This window comes from Haematobia irritans, chromosome 5 (assembly GCF_050003625.1).
Source record: "Haematobia irritans isolate KBUSLIRL chromosome 5, ASM5000362v1, whole genome shotgun sequence".
Lineage (NCBI taxonomy): Eukaryota > Metazoa > Arthropoda > Insecta > Diptera > Muscidae > Haematobia > Haematobia irritans.
This window is the reverse complement of record NC_134401.1, coordinates 170,221,827-170,239,679: the sequence shown is the minus strand read 5'-3', so window position 1 is coordinate 170,239,679 and position 17,853 is coordinate 170,221,827. Positions and strand designations below refer to the sequence as shown.

At 34.0% G+C, this 17,853-nt stretch overlaps 3 protein-coding genes across 3 annotated transcripts; 1 reads left to right on the top strand and 2 right to left on the bottom strand.

Annotated features, from left to right (window-relative positions):
* Positions 1-1,673: 1,673 nt before the first annotated feature.
* On the bottom strand, positions 1,674-2,109 carry LOC142240879 (phormicin-like). The gene has a single exon (XM_075312629.1). The coding sequence runs from the start codon at positions 2,022-2,024 to the stop codon at positions 1,758-1,760; it is 267 nt and encodes an 88-aa protein (XP_075168744.1). The 5' UTR covers positions 2,025-2,109; the 3' UTR covers positions 1,674-1,757.
* A 6,103-nt stretch (positions 2,110-8,212) lies between these two features.
* LOC142240765 (defensin) lies at positions 8,213-8,583 on the top strand. The gene has a single exon (XM_075312486.1). The coding sequence runs from the start codon at positions 8,261-8,263 to the stop codon at positions 8,489-8,491; it is 231 nt and encodes a 76-aa protein (XP_075168601.1). The 5' UTR covers positions 8,213-8,260; the 3' UTR covers positions 8,492-8,583.
* Positions 8,584-17,390: 8,807 nt separating this feature from the next.
* LOC142240414 (defensin Lucifensin-like) lies at positions 17,391-17,630 on the bottom strand. Its single transcript, XM_075312125.1, has one exon. It carries the CDS (start codon positions 17,628-17,630, stop codon positions 17,391-17,393), a length of 240 nt encoding a protein of 79 aa, XP_075168240.1.
* Between the last annotated feature and the right edge of the window lie 223 nt (positions 17,631-17,853).

Below are 17,853 nucleotides of genomic sequence, written 5' to 3'. Positions count from 1 at the left end.
TGGTACGTGATGTCAGTATATGGTATCCAACAACCGTACAGGAATTTGTTCATATCAGTCCATAATTATATATAGCCCCCATATAAACCGATCCCCGGATTTGACCTCCGGTGCCTTTTGGAGAAGCAAAATTCATCCGATATGGTTGAAATTTGGTACGTGGTGGTAGTATATGATATGTAGGTTAGGTTAGGTTAGGTGGCAGCCCGATGTATCAAGCTAGACTATTCAGTCCATTGTGAACCACATTGGTGAACTTCTCTCTTATCACTGAGTGCTGCCCGATTCCATGTTAAGCTCAATGACAAGGGACCTCCTTTTTATAGCCGAGTCCGAACGGCGTTCCACATTGCAGTGAAACCACTTAGAGAAGCTTTGAAACCCTCAGAAATGTCACCAGCATTACTGAGGTGGGATAATCCACCGCTGAAAAACTTTTTGGTGTTCGGTCGAAGCAGGAATCGAACCCACGACCTTGTGAATGCAAGGCGCGCATGCCAACCATTGCACCACGGTGGCTCCCGTGGTGCAGCCATGCCAAAAGTGGTCCATATCAGTCCATAATCATATATAGCCCTCATATAGAGCCTCTTTGAGGAGCAAATTTCATCCGAGTCAGTTGAATTTTTGTACATTGTGCTAGTATATGGCCGTTAACAGCCATGCCTAACTAGGTCCATATCGGTCTATAGTTATATATAGCCCTCAGATAAATCGATCCCGAATCACACAAAAATTGGTCCATATCAAGTTCATAATTGTATATAGCCCCCATATAAGCGACCCCCATATTTCAATTCTGGCTCTCTACCACGTATGGACTAACTCACAATTTAGAAAACGATGTTAAGAAGTTTTAAGATGCCACAACCCAAGTAATTCGATTGTGGATGACAGTCTTTCGTAGAAGTTTCTACGCAATCCATGGTGGAGGGTACATAAGATTCGGCCTGGCCGAACTTACTGCCGTATATACTTGTTCTTACTATACCCTTTCCGCGAAGCTAAATACTTATTGGACGACCCTGGTAATATTTACCAGCCGTACAACATTTATTGCACTCCACTCTTTGGTCAATATGTCAAAAGGTAATATATGCAACATTACATTAAGAGAATCTGTTCCTGTCTTAATGTCCATACGGTTAGATCGCAGAAAATACACTGAAAAAAATCCGGAACAAGAAAGTGATACTTTTCTTCCAACGGGAAGAGAAGAAATATGATCAGCTCAAAACCATAATGTTACTTTTTCATGGGGAACATGAAACATATTTCTCGCCCAAAAATATTATTTTGGCAAGAATACATATTCATGCTTGCTTAAATCATATACATTACGAGTATAGCCGAGAAAATAAAATTATTGCCACAAACATGTTAAATGTTACCCCTGAAAAGTAACATGAAACATGTTTTACGTGATCATATTCCTTGCCTGTGTATACAGTTATGAGAGGTTAATTTTAATGTGTTAATATCCCAGACAACTGTCAACTATTGGCAGGTGTCTGGTTTTCTACTTATTCCACAAAATTACTACTTAATATTTCTCAACCCTTTAATATAGTTTTGTAAATATTCTGTTGCGGCAAACATACACATAGCCTTAGAATTGCAATAAGCCTCCACGATTACCCATTGAGTTTTAAGGACAAAAATAAAAATACGTCTTTGTTTTTTAAACTACTCCGTTACAGGTACATTTTTATTATTATCTATCATTTTCATTATTTAATAAAGTTTTGTAAATATATTTAGTTACGGCAAACACATACAGCCTTAGAGTTACAATAGCCTCCACGGTTACCACGCAACACACAATGGGCAGCACAGGCAGAGTGACTGACTCCGGTACCGCTCAACAAATCGCAAGTGGCTCTCTTGTAACGTCCATGAACTTCAGGTTCCAATTGTCTCAAGGCTGTGGCTCCATCAACAAAGTTAGCTTCCTCGGAAGGTGCAGCTGTGGCCAGGCAAGCAGCCATAGCCAAAACAAAAGCGAAAACCAGGAAGAATTTCATTATTGATTTGTGTGTTGGGTTAAAATTGGATACTTTAAAAATTGTATCTTTAGCTTTCGAGGTTAATTGCAAAACTGATGACTGTATTCATACAGGCGAATGTTTATATACCCTTAAGCATCTATTGCATCTTTGTTCAAATTCTAATATTATCATAGTTTATTGAGGTTTTTTGTTCTACGTCTTTATATGTGGTTTACTTGGGGGAACCACTAAAGCTTCCATTCCATATTTAGAAATAAGTATGTATGTGTCTTTTTAGCCTGCTATTTAGGGGACACATTATTACCATAGCAAATGTTTAGAATAAATCTTAGGAAAGGAAACAAAAAAACAAAATCATCCCAAACGTATTAAATTGGGGAGAACATTTTGTGCACGTGCATACCTTGCAACATACATCGAAAAATATATTAACTTAATATAAATGACAGTGCAGCCGAGATTTTAAGGCGCAAAATTTACACAATATTAAGGACAAATTTCTTAAACAAAATTTAAAGAAAGAATTTTTAAAGATTTTTTTTTTAAATAATTAAAATCCTTAAATAAAAAATAATTAAAAGAAAGTTAATAGTCTTTGCTTTCATGGATCTTTGAAATTTGCTTGCCACCTTTAAAGTCGCATGCCCTTGAAGTACAGCTAAATTTCCTTAAAGTTAAGAAAAACATTTTTAATTTTACTAAGAAATATTATTGAAATTAACTTAGGTATTGGATCTGTAGATTAAAAACAAAAAACTTCATATATAGACTAAGATTTATTTTATTTTACGGATTTTGCATTTTGAATTTTCGGTTTTAAGTTTTTTGTAATTAAGAAAATTTTTTAATTTGAAGTATCTGTTATATACTTTTTTTAATTGGCTTTTAATTTTACATAAATAACTTTGTTAACATAGCGCAAAAAGGGAATGAAAATTCAAATAAGGGCTGTATCGTAATTTTATAAAATCTAGGATTAAAGCTATTATTTTATTTTTATACCCTCCACCATACACTGAAAAAAATATTGTCGTGAGGTCAAAGATTTCATGTCTTTAAAATACGAATGCAAATTTTGCTTAGCATAGAAGACGTATTTCTCTAATATAAAGTTTTTTTCTTTGTCCAAAAGTCGATAATATTTTCAATGAAGTCGTAATGTGATTTGACTTAAAAATCGGTATCATAACATGAAAGAAAAAATGTTTGGGCTAAGGTCAACTTGACTTTAATAATTCAGAAAAATTCTTTAAATTTAATGAATTTGTCTTTAAATTTGTTGCCTTTTTGCGTCTTGACTATAAAGCAAAAAATCGTTCAAATTTAGGACATGTTTTTCTAAACTTTATTTTAAAGATGTTTTTTACTTGAAACATAGCATAATTTCTACTGGATGTCGAGTCTTAATTTGGAAAATAAAGTTGTCCTTAACTCGTTTTTAAAGGACTTTGGTAGCATATGAAGAAAATAAGCTGAGAAAGCGAAAAATTAAAATTTGCTTCCTAGATACAAGTACACAAAACCCAAATTTTAAAGGGAATTGTGTCGTAAAAGTATCCTTACTTGTATTCTCCGCTTCTTTGGCTCGGAATCAATACCAAATTGTTTAAAGTAAAGACAAAATCTTTGGAACCGGGCATGCTTTTTTTTCAGTGTAGGATGGGGGTATATTAACTTTGTCATTCCTTTTGTAACACAACGAATTATTGCTCTAAGACCCCATAAAGTATATATATATATATATATATATATATATATATATATATATATATATATATATATATATATATATATATATATATATATATATATATATATATATATATATATATATATATATATATATATATATATATATATATATATATATATATATATATATATATATATATATATATATATATATATATATATATATATATATATATATATATATATATATATATATATATATATATATATATATATATATATTCTGGGTCGTGGTGAAATTCTGAGTCGATCTGAGCATGTCCGTCCGTCCGTTCGTCTGTTGAAATCACGCTAACTTCCGAACGAAACTAGCTATCGACTTGAAACTTGGCACAAGTAGTTGTTACTGATGTAGGTCGGATGGTATTGCAAATGGGCCATAGCGGTCCACTTTTACGTATAGCCCCCATATAAACGGACCCCCAAATTTGGCTTGCGATTGCTCTAAGAGAAGCAAATTTCATCCGATCCGGCTGAAATTTGGTACATGCTGTTAGTATATGGTCTTTAACAACCTTGCAAATATTGGTCCACATCGGCCCATAATTACATATAGCCCCTATATAAACCAATCCCCCGATTTGGCTTCCGGAGCCTCTAAGATAGGCAAATTTCATCCGATCCGGCTGTAATTTGGTACATGGTGTTAGTATATGGTCTCTAATGACCATGCAAAAATTGATCGAAATCGGTCCATTATTATATGTAGCCCCCATATAAACCGATCACCAGATTTGACCTCCGGAGCCTCTTGGAAGATCAAAATTCATCTGATTCAGTTGAAATTTGGTACGTGGTGTTAATATATGGCCTCAAACACCCATGCAAAAATTGGTCGAAATCGGTCAATAATTATATATGTTATAGGTCCATATAAACCGATCCCCAGATTTGACCTCCGGAGCCCCTTGGAAGAGCACAATTCATCCGATACGGTTGAAATTTGGTACGTGATATTAGCATATGGTATCCAACAAACATGCAGGAATTGGTTCATATCAGTCCATAATTATATATAGCCCCCATATAAATCGATCCCCAGATTTGACCTCCGGTGCCTTTTGGAGAAGCAAAATTCATCCGATCTGGTTGAAATTTGGTACGTGGGTGTAGTATATGATATTTAACAACCATGGCAAAAGTATTCCATATCAGTCCTTAATCATATATAGCCCCCATATAAACCGATCCCGAGATTTGTTTTTGGAGACTCTTGGAGGAGCAAATTTCATCCGAGTCAGTTGAAATTTGGTACACTGTGCTAGCCGTTAACAACCATGCCTAACTAGGTCCATATCGGTCTATAGTTATATAGCCCTCAGATAAATCGATCACACAAAAATTGGTCCCTATCAAGCTCATTATTCTGTATAGCCCCCATATAAGCGACCCCAATATTTCAATTCTGGCTCTCTACGTACCGTGGAAAAGTCCATGTCAATTCGTAATTATTTGTAGAATTACCTACATATGCCTTTTTTGTCTAATATATACCACGTATGGACTAAATCACAATTTAGAAATCGATTTAAGATACCACAACCCAAGTAATTCGATTTTGGGTGACAGTCTTTCGTAGAAGTTTCTACGCAATTCATGCTGGAGGGGACATACCCGCAAAAAATGGAGCACTATTTCAGCAGGATTGTAAGGGAGAGAGGCAGTACCAACTGCTTACAAAACAACCGAATCAGCGCTGATTTCTGTGGGCGATGTCCCGATTTAGAGCAGCTTCTACATAGCGCTGATATAATTGCTCATTTTAATAGAAATATTGCACTACCTTTCATGCATCTATACTGCATGAATTGGATGCAATAACGTAAACGAATGATCATAAACTTGTTTGATTACTCGTTTACGTTATTGGCACCGATTCCTGCAGTGTAGATGCACTACCTACTTTATTGTATACCAAAAAGCGCAACTAAACTTTTACTGCTGAAGTAGTTTTTGCTGGGTAAGATTGGGCCTGGCCGAACTTACGGCCGTATATACTTGTTTATTTTATTTTAGAGAAGCAGCATTTTTGCCTCAGAATTAATACCAAAATCCTTAAAATCAAAATGTTTGGATCCAAGTAATTCTTTTTTTAGTGTACATTGAAAAAAAGATTTACGTGATATTAAATATTTTGCAACCTAAATTTTAGGATGCGCAATTCACAAAATATTTAGGACAAATTTCTTTAAAATAAAGTTTATAATGTATGTATGAAAAAAAAAATTCTTAAATTTAGGACACAAATTTTGGAAATTTGCATCCCTTCGTTAAAGTAGCATGTCTTTGATCTAAGGAAAATTTTCCTTAAAGTAAAGAAACACATTTTTGATTTAAAGAAATCGTCCTTAAATTTACTGAAATATTGAATCTTTAGATTTCAGATAAAAACGCTTCAAATATAGGCTGAGGATTATTTTAAGGATTCATCATCTTTGGTTTAAAGTTTCTTTGAAATAAAAAAATACTTTGAAGTATCCTTTATAATTTGAATTTTAAAACTGGCATTTGTTTGTGCGTGAATAGCGTTACTAAAACACCGCGAAGGGAGCTAATGAGTTCATTATTGATAAAATTTACAAATTTTATAAAATTCTAAACTATTTTGGAGGAGGCACGAATTTAGTAATAAAAAGTTATGGAAACTTTCTTAAAACGTGCACCCAGGGAAAGAATATGATCACCTCAAACATGTTTCAAGAGCAAAATGTTTTTTTTTTTTTTGGATGGTGACCAGGTAACATGTTTGTTACAAAAATGTTGTTTTCTCGGCAAACATAACATGCTTTCCAAAAACAGATACATAATTTCCGAGAAAATAACATGGTTGCAGCGAACATGTTACACGGTCACCATCCAAAAATAACATTTTGCCCTATAAACATGTTTGAGGTGATCATATTCCCTTTCTTGGTGTAAAAATTCCATGAACTAAAATGGATTTATAGCTAGAAATCTCCCTAAAAAGTATCTTTATTTTAAAGAAGCAGCATATTTCCCTCAGAATCAATATCAAAATCTTTGAATTCAAGTAAATCCTTTTTTAGTGTATGATCTAATATATATCTAAGTTTTCTAAGAAGTTAAATGCCGATTTGGTAAAAAGTCGAAATGCCCATTATTCAGTATTCGAATTCAGTTTTGAAAAACATTAAAATAGTTCAGTTGTTTTTAACAGGAATCACAGTCCATTAATTGAATTTTAAGACTGAAAAATTACAATTAGACGAAAATGCCATTTTCATCTTTTGCATTCCACTTAAGTGATTCCCCCTCGCAAAACATAAACAAAAATTCGTAGAACACATAACGTCAATCTGTAAACTACTACAAAATAATCTTCTGCTATACAATGAAAATATTAATACAAAGATGCAGCGGGTGATTTTGCGAGTATAAATATTCACACCTGAATGAGTGCTGACATCAGTTTTGCAATTAAGCTCGAAAGCTAAAAGACAAAATTTCAATTCAACAAACAATAATGAAATTCTTCCTGCACGCTCACAAAAAATCGCTTCTGTAACATATACTCCCAAACATATTTTGCTTCAAGCATATACATTTTTGGGTATTGCCCAAACATTTATATGTTTGATCTCTTCCAATACATAATATGTTTGAAAGCATATTGGTCTAAACAATATATGTTTGGGTAGTCTAAGTTCCAAACATTTTGTATTTTTGCATCCAAATTCAATAATGTTGTCTTCCAAAAACAATATGTTATTATGTGAACATATAATATGTTTGGAAGCATTTTGCACCCAAAAATATTATATGCTTAAAAAAAATTCTCCCAAACAATATTGTGCTCAAAATTTTATTTATTTATTTATATATTTACAATCATAATGAATTATGAAAATAAACAGGTAAATAATAGGTGCTAACAACATAGGTTTTCGACCTGAATGCTCAAAATTTTGTTTCTGCCCAATTGTATATTCCCCCACATCTTTCTCACTTCCACGAGATTTTTTAGTTCTTAGCACCTTTTTCTGTAATACAAACATTGTAGAAGAAATTATTCAATTTTATGATTTTTTTATTTTAATTTTACCTTTTGCCGGACGGGGATTCGAACAGCGGACCACACAGTTTGTAAGGATCAAAGAAGTAGCTGATCAATTGTCCAAGGAAAAATAAAATGTTAATTTTGTAATAACAAGCAACAACCACCAACTTAATTCAATATCGCTCTCTGTTAAATAGCGCTCCAAGCTACTAAACACATATATGTTTATAGGCTATTTCTAAATTAATATATGTTTGCATCCAAGCATATTATATTTACAAACAGTTTATGTCCCAAACATAATATGTTCTAACATATTAACATATATGTCCCAAACATGTTATGCTAGTTTATGAACATTATATGCTTGCACTCAAAAATATTGTGTTTAAAAATTTGTGTTCCAAACATATAATGTTTATAGCCAAACATATGAAAAACAGTCTTTTTCATCCGTGTGGTTTTCGCTTTCGTTTTAGCTATGGCTGCTTGCCTGGCCACAGCTGCTCCTTCGGAGGAAGCTAACTTTGTTGATGGAGCCACAGCCTTGAGACAATTGGAACCTGAAGTTCATGGACGTTACAAGAGAGCCACTTGTGATTTGTTGAGCGGTACCGGAGTCAATCACTCTGCCTGTGCTGCCCACTGTGTGTTGCGTGGTAACCGTGGAGGCTATTGTAACTCTAAGGCTGTATGTGTTTGCCGTAACTAAATATATTTACAAAACTTTATTAATTAATAAAAATGATAGATAATAATAAAAATGTACCTGTAATGGAGTAGATTATAAAAAAAAATATATAATTTTTATTTTTCTCATTAAAAATCAATGGGTAATCGTAGAGGCTTATTGCAATGTAAGGTTGTATGCGTTCTTTATTTTAAATATACAGGAAATTATTTTAATCCAATTTTTTTTATAAATCGCTTTTTTCACATTATTAATGGGTAATTTTAACTTTTTTATTTCAAATCAAAATGGCACAAATTATTAAAATGTCGAAAAAAATGCTAATCCTTTCTTTAAAAATTGCGAATTTTTTAAAATATTTGAGTTCAAACGTTTCAGACAAGCGTTAGAATGCATTATAATTCAAATGATTTATTTGGCAACATGTCACATTTTTTTTAATTCACATGCAAGACACTGAATTCGGATCACACATTAAGAAGTGATGCAAGTCTATCTTAAATTCATCACTTTTACGCCAATTTTGCACCATTTCTGGATCAAAAAAGACGCTTTTTTACTGGGCATTTAGGTGTAGCTCCATCCATCAGGCTTTAGCTGGCATTTAACAGTAATAATTAACTGAATATATGTCAGCAGTTAAGTTCCTAACTGGAATATGAAATATATGGGCAATATGACAGATATGTCCATTAGACAGGATCACGAAAAAAAGTTGATGCGGTCACCCCCCAGTTTTGTAGCATATTCGAAGACAATTTCAGAACACCAAAACTTTCTTTTTTTCCGTGCACCCTACGACCCCCCGAGATAGGGTGACCTATTGACTTTTTAAAATCTCTGTAACTTTTTATACCCTTCACCACTACTGTGGTACAGGGTATAATAAGTTTGTGCATTTGTATGTAACGCCAAGAAATAGTGGTCATAGACCCATCTTTTAGTATACCGATCGGCATAGAATTAAATTCTGAGTCGATTTAGCGATGTCCGTCTGTCTGTCCGTCCGTCTGTCTGTATATGTAATTTTGTGCACAAAGTTCAGCTCGCAATTCAAGTCCGTAGGGCCGTTTCTTGGGACAGAGACAATCGCTATTGGTTTTGGAAAAAATCGGTTCAGATTTAGATATAGCTGTCATATATAAAGGGTGATTCTTTTGAGGTTAGGATTTTCATGCATTAGTATTTGACAGATCACGTGGGATTTCAGACATGGTGTCAAAGAGAAAGATGCTCAGTATGCTTTGACATTTCATCATGAATAGACTTACTAACGAGCCACAACGTCGAATTTTCAGTGAATGGGCCCTAGAAAAGTTGGCAGAAAATCCGCTTTTTTATCGACAAATTTTGTTCAGCGATGAGGCTCATTTCTGGTTGAATGGCTACGTAAATAAGCAAAATTGCCGCATTTGGAGTGAAGAGCAACCAGAAGCCGTTCAAGAACTGCCCATGCATCCCGAAAAATGCACTGTTTGGTGTGGTTTGTACGCTGGTGGAATCATTGGACCGTATTTTTTCAAAGATGCTGTTGGACGCAACGTTACGGTGAATGGCGATCGCTATCGTTCGATGCTAACAAACTTTTTGTTGCCAAAAATGGAAGAACTGAACTTGGTTGACATGTGGTTTCAACAAGATGGCGCTACATGCCACACAGCTCGCGATTCTATGGCCATTTTGAGGGAAAACTTCGGAGAACAATTCATCTCAAGAAATGGACCGGTAAGTTGGCCACCAAGATCATGCGATTTGACGCCTTTAGACTATTTTTTGTGGGGCTACGTCAAGTCTAAAGTCTACAGAAATAAGCCAGCAACTATTCCAGCTTTGGAAGACAACATTTCCGAAGAAATTCGGGCTATTCCGGCCGAAATGCTCGAAAAAGTTGCCCAAATTGGACTTTCCGAATGGACCACCTAAGACGCAGCCGCGGTCAACATTTAAATGAAATTATCTTCAAAAAGTAAATGTCATGGACCAATCTAACGTTTCAAATAAAGAACCGATGAGATTTTGCAAATTTTATGCGTTTTTTTTAAAAAAAAAGTTATCAAGCTCTTAACAAATCACCCTTTATTTATCCCCTATTTGGTCATAGTTAGCGTGTTTATCAACCAATTTTCTTGAAATACCGTTCAAACAAATATTTTATGAATCTCGAAAATCTTGCAAAATATCAGCCAAATCGGTTCAGATTTAGATATAGCTCCCATATATATCTTTCGTCCGATTTAGACTCATATGACCACAGAGGCCAAAGTTTACTACCGATCTTCGTGAAATTTTTCACAGAGGGTAGAATTGACATTCTACCAATGCTTGGTAAATTTGATTGAAATCGGTTCAAATTCAGATATAGCTCCCATATATATCTTTCGTCCGATTTGAACTTATATGGTCACAAAAGCCAGAGTTTTGCCGTGATTTGCTTCAAATTTTGCACAAGGAGTACGTTTAATAGTATCGTTAAGTGTGTCAAATTTTGTTAAAATCGGTTCAGATTTAGATATAGCTCACATATATATCTTTCGCCCGATTTGGACTTATATGGTCTCAAAAGCCAGAGTTTTGCCCTGACTTACTTCAAATTTTGCACAAGCGGTACTTTTAACGATACTATTGTATGTGCCAATAATGGTCAAATCGATTCAGATTTAGATATAGCTCCCATATATATCTTTCGTCCGATTTGAACTTATATGGCCTCAAAATCCAGGGTTTTGCCGTGATTTGCTTCAAATTTCGCGCAAAGAGTGCGTTTAGTAATTTCGGTAATTGTGCCAAATTTGGTTGAAATCGGTTCAGATTTAGATATGGCTCCCATATATATCTTCCGTCCTATTTGCACTCATATGACCAGGGGGCCAAAGTTATACTCCCATTTACGTGACATTTCGCATAGATAGCAGAATTATTATTCTAACTATACATGTCAAATTTAGTCAAAATCGGTTCAGATTATATATAGCTCTCATATACGTACACCAGAGTTGGGGAAATATGGTAGACTGTTACATATTTTAGACCCATTTTCAATGGAAGTTTCCTCCAATTAATTGGATAGCGTTAGCCGATTTAAATTTTAATTCTAAAGATTTTGTAGTCTCCTTTATATAGCTTCCAACAAATGTGAAGTAGTTGAGATGTAACACAAATTTTGGCCTACATAGGGGTGAAGGGTATAATATAGTTGGCCCCGCCCGACTTTAGACTTTACTTACTTGTTTGTTTATGAATATAAGTAAATACTTCAAAAGCAAAAGTTTCATATTTTGTTAAAATCTTTATAATGGTTATCAGAAATGGGCACCATAGGGGTATACGAAGCGTAATAAAAAAAATTAAAAATCAAATTTGACGTCGGAGTCAAAAATGACCAATGCACGAAATATAGCCCCTGATCAACCACGAACAACGATATGCGTTTCTTTTCGATCGGACTTCAAATGACGACACAGCACAATAAATTGTATTTCGGGGGGTCGTAGGGTGCACGATAAAAAAAAAAGTTTTGGTGTTCTGAAATTGTCTTCGAATATGCTACAAAACTGGGGGGTGACCGCATCAACTTTTTTTTTTCCTTCAGGCCGTGACCCTATCTAATGTCCATAGAAAGGTTTAAAAGTTATTTAGCTAACCTAACTCTAATGAAAATTGGTGTTAATGTCGTATTTGAAGAATTTTATTGTTATGCCAACCATCTGGAGTAAAATAATAAACACTTTCATGTGTATTTAAAAAAAACTTCTGTCCGCCTAAAAGTATGCAAGTATTTCAAAGAGAATTTATGATGATTTTATCTACATCGGTAATACGAACGTCTTCAAAATTGACAAAAGCCAATCCTTTTTGATAACTTCTAGACGTGCACCAGTTCTCTATAACTTCTATACAGGGTGGCTGATATGTAATACAACAAAGTAATGGATTTTTTTCTTAAAAGCAGAAAATATACGACATTTGTCACTATCAAACCGAGAATCAGTTTAGATTTGTTTGAATTGGCTATCTTTGGCACGAATGATCTTCATGCGGCTGACAGAAACGTCCTTTTCAGATGATCGACACTTTGGTTTTTTTAGTATAAACCTCACTCTCCACAATGTTTTTGGTGAAAATTTGGTGGCCATTGGGAGGTAGAAATGAAGCGATAAACCTCCTTTTTAAGCCATTTTTGATTGACGCGTACGGAGTCTTTTTGGAATGTACTTGGTTCAAATGATTGTCTGTCCATATTTCTTCAGTTAAAGTTAAACAGAGAGAAGATATTTGTAATTTTTTTTTTCTGTTGACTGGCAATTAAAATCTGCCGGAGTTACATGAAAATACACCTAGACCTCGCTTTGCGTCGCAGATACGTTCCAAAAACACGACACAAAGTGAATTATGAGTTTCTATGGCAAACTATGTAAAGATTGGAGATAGATAATAACGCAACTTTGAAAATCTAACGACGCCAAGTTAAAACTAGTACTATTACAACAGTGATGCAACTTCGAAACAACGCAAAACGAAACGACGCAAACCGAAGTCTAGATGTAGCCGTTAGTTTTTTAAGTTTGACTGTGTACATTAAATTTTTAATTAAATATTTAAAAAATTCAATAATTTTTTTAACTGACTTAGCCCTTCGAGTTTGATTAAATAGTTAATTGTATCAATTAATTTTTTAATTGAAAAAGTTTTCATCTTCAATCTACTTTTTAATTGGAAATATTTTGGTGATTTTTTGTGTATGCGGTCGATGAATACTACGGCCCTCACCATTGTCATAGGCGGCGCTTGAGGTCTGGTGGCGAAAGTATACATTTCCATCTTGGAATGGCGTTTCATCGGAGAAAACCAAATTCTGTATTGGCCTTTTCCATGTAAGCGAAGCAACTCATTGGCTCTTTTCTTTCTAACCAGACCTCATAGGCGGCGCTTAAGGTCTGGGGCGAAGGTATACATTTCCTTCTTGGAATGGCTTTTAATCGGAAAACCCCAAATTCTGTATTGGCATTTTTCTTGTAAGCCAATACTTTTTTGTGTATAGGTGAACTCTTGCACTTTTAAAGCTCATTTTTCAATATGTGTTCTCGCAATATGTTGCGCTCACGAGCAAGTTTTCTACTATTACCGCGAGGTTTTCGATCAAATCTGGCCTTCACTTTTCGGATTTTTTCTGGGGTTGTTATAAAATTTTAAATTTAGAAACTTTTAACTTTTTAAACTTCTCACGGCTCCAGCTACAGTATCCTCAGATCTGTTATGCTGACCCTGTCTGGTATATGAAATCCCTGGTCATTGAGCTAAACATGGAATCGGGCAGAACTGAGTGATAATACAGAAGTTTACCACTGCGCAGCGTTACCGTTGAGAATTTCTGAAAAGTGTCACTTGCAAGAAAGACGAGGTTTTTCGTAGACAATTCCAACAATTGTTTTGAGAAGGAAAAATGCTCAAAATTATTGTATTGGACGCTTTAGTTCGATATGATTATGTTAAGGCACTGATCTCATCCATAATTTTAAAGGGATCCAGGGCATTAAAAAAGAAATTACTTAAAAAGTGAGAGAACATGCCAAAAAATGGTAGCACGAAATGTCTAAAGTAGGGCATTTAGTAGCAAAACAAAAGTGGCAACACATCAAAATGTGGCACAACGGTAGCATTGCCACAATGGTATCACATTCAACTAAATAGTCTAAGTGGGGCAAAAATAATGAGCTACCAATATGCCCTTTACATCGAAAAACGATTTTCGAATTTTGTATTTCTAAGCCCGAATTTAGCTCTTACATACTTGTTGATTCTACACGGATGAAAAAGACTGTTTTTCATATGTTTGGCTATAAACATTATATGTTTGGAACACAAATTTTTAAACACAATATTTTTGAGTGCAAGCATATAATGTTCATAAACTAGCATAACATGTTTGGGACATATATGTTAATATGTTAGAACATATTATGTTTGGGACATAAAATGTTTGTAAATATAATATGCTTGGATGCAAACATATATTAATTTAGAAATAGCCTATAAACATATATGTGTTTAGTAGCTTGAAGCGCTATTTAACAGGGAGCAATATTGAATTAAGTTGGTGGTTGTTGCTTGTTATTACAAAATTAACATTTTATTTTTCCTTGGGCAATTGATCAGCTACTTCTTTGATCCTTACAAACTGTGTGGTCCGCTGTTCGAATCCCCGTCCGGCAAAAGGTAAAATTAAAATAAAAAAATCATACAATTGAATAATTTCTTCTATAATGTTTGTATTACAGAAAAAGGTGCTAAGAACTAAAAAATCTCGTGGAAGTGAGAAAGATGTCGGGGAATATACAATTGGGCAGAAACAAAATTTTGAGCATTCAGGTCGAAAACCTATGTTGTTAGCACCTATATTACCTGTTTATTTTCATAATTCATTATGATTGTAAATATATAAATAAATAAATAAAATTTTGAGCACAATATTGTTTGGGAGAATTTTTTTTAAGCATATAATATTTTTGGGTGCAAAATGCTTCCAAACATATTATATGTTCACATAATAACATATTGTTTTTTGGAAGACAACATTATTGAATTTGGATGCAAAAATACAAAATGTTTGGAACTTAGACTACCCAAACATATATTGTTTAGACCAATATGCTTTCAAACAGGTCTGGTGGCGAAAGTATACATTTCCATCTTGGAATGGCGTTTCATCGGAGAAAACCAAATTCTGTATTGGCCTTTTCCATGTAAGCGAAGCAACTCATTGGCTCTTTTCTTTCTAACCAGACCTCATAGGCGGCGCTTAAGGTCTGGGGCGAAGGTATACATTTCCTTCTTGGAATGGCTTTTAATCGGAAAACCCCAAATTCTGTATTGGCATTTTTCTTGTAAGCCAATACTTTTTTGTGTATAGGTGAACTCTTGCACTTTTAAAGCTCATTTTTCAATATGTGTTCTCGCAATATGTTGCGCTCACGAGCAAGTTTTCTACTATTACCGCGAGGTTTTCGATCAAATCTGGCCTTCACTTTTCGGATTTTTTCTGGGGTTGTTATAAAATTTTAAATTTAGAAACTTTTAACTTTTTAAACTTCTCACGGCTCCAGCTACAGTATCCTCAGATCTGTTATGCTGACCCTGTCTGGTATATGAAATCCCTGGTCATTGAGCTAAACATGGAATCGGGCAGAACTGAGTGATAATACAGAAGTTTACCACTGCGCAGCGTTACCGTTGAGAATTTCTGAAAAGTGTCACTTGCAAGAAAGACGAGGTTTTTCGTAGACAATTCCAACAATTGTTTTGAGAAGGAAAAATGCTCAAAATTATTGTATTGGACGCTTTAGTTCGATATGATTATGTTAAGGCACTGATCTCATCCATAATTTTAAAGGGATCCAGGGCATTAAAAAAGAAATTACTTAAAAAGTGAGAGAACATGCCAAAAAATGGTAGCACGAAATGTCTAAAGTAGGGCATTTAGTAGCAAAACAAAAGTGGCAACACATCAAAATGTGGCACAACGGTAGCATTGCCACAATGGTATCACATTCAACTAAATAGTCTAAGTGGGGCAAAAATAATGAGCTACCAATATGCCCTTTACATCGAAAAACGATTTTCGAATTTTGTATTTCTAAGCCCGAATTTAGCTCTTACATACTTGTTGATTCTACACGGATGAAAAAGACTGTTTTTCATATGTTTGGCTATAAACATTATATGTTTGGAACACAAATTTTTAAACACAATATTTTTGAGTGCAAGCATATAATGTTCATAAACTAGCATAACATGTTTGGGACATATATGTTAATATGTTAGAACATATTATGTTTGGGACATAAAATGTTTGTAAATATAATATGCTTGGATGCAAACATATATTAATTTAGAAATAGCCTATAAACATATATGTGTTTAGTAGCTTGAAGCGCTATTTAACAGGGAGCAATATTGAATTAAGTTGGTGGTTGTTGCTTGTTATTACAAAATTAACATTTTATTTTTCCTTGGGCAATTGATCAGCTACTTCTTTGATCCTTACAAACTGTGTGGTCCGCTGTTCGAATCCCCGTCCGGCAAAAGGTAAAATTAAAATAAAAAAATCATACAATTGAATAATTTCTTCTATAATGTTTGTATTACAGAAAAAGGTGCTAAGAACTAAAAAATCTCGTGGAAGTGAGAAAGATGTCGGGGAATATACAATTGGGCAGAAACAAAATTTTGAGCATTCAGGTCGAAAACCTATGTTGTTAGCACCTATATTACCTGTTTATTTTCATAATTCATTATGATTGTAAATATATAAATAAATAAATAAAATTTTGAGCACAATATTGTTTGGGAGAATTTTTTTTAAGCATATAATATTTTTGGGTGCAAAATGCTTCCAAACATATTATATGTTCACATAATAACATATTGTTTTTTGGAAGACAACATTATTGAATTTGGATGCAAAAATACAAAATGTTTGGAACTTAGACTACCCAAACATATATTGTTTAGACCAATATGCTTTCAAACATATTATATATTGGAAGAGATCAAACATATATATGTTTGGGCAATACCCAAAAATGTATATGCTTGAAGCAAAATATGTTTGGGAGTATATGTTACAGAAGCGATTTTTTGTGAGCGTGTAATTACAATACCCATGTCGTTGTACAAAAATAATTTATATGCCACTTTGAGTATTGGTTTCATGCAGTCTTGAAAAATTTAGAGCCAATGCATGTGCATTTTTATAAGGATTTTCGTATTTTACCCAAAAATGTCATTTCCTTTACTCCATACCGATATATGATACCGTCAATATAACCTCATCCAATGTTACGATATTTTCTCCAGTATGCAATAAGAAAAATCCAGAATTAATTAAAAAAGATTCCACACGAATCCATTAATGTATATTCATTTATTTGCAAACACAAACGGCTTTATCGTTGCAATAGCCACCCTTTTTGAACTGCATAAGACAGTGGATAGCACAGGCAGAGTGTTCCACCTTCAAACCACTCAAGACATCACAGGTGAATCTCTTATAACGACTGAGAATTTTTGGTTTTTCTGGCTCTTCGTCAGTGGGTGCAGGAAGAGCGTTGATCATGCAAGCCGTCACAGCTAGGATTACAGCGAAAATCAAGAAGAATTTCATTTTTAAACTCCAAATATCCTCGAATTACGAAACGCTTCAAATGTTTTTTCCCCAAATGCTATAGAATATCCACATTGCTTGAGGTATTTATAGCAAATCGTATATCAATTTTGATATGCGTTGTGCAGATCCATTAAAGAAAGTTCCATATTTTTAAATAATTCTATTGATATAGTTGGCTAAAGAGACAACAATTTGCTTAGCTTTAGTGCCAATTGTTATT

Bases quoted from the DNA above. Each gene is read 5' to 3' on its own strand.
- LOC142240879 (XM_075312629.1), bottom strand. From the start codon at position 2,024: ATGAAATTCTTCCTGGTTTTCGCTTTTGTTTTGGCTATGGCTGCTTGC.
- LOC142240765 (XM_075312486.1), top strand. From the start codon at position 8,261: ATGGCTGCTTGCCTGGCCACAGCTGCTCCTTCGGAGGAAGCTAACTTT.
- LOC142240414 (XM_075312125.1), bottom strand. From the start codon at position 17,630: ATGAAATTCTTCTTGATTTTCGCTGTAATCCTAGCTGTGACGGCTTGC.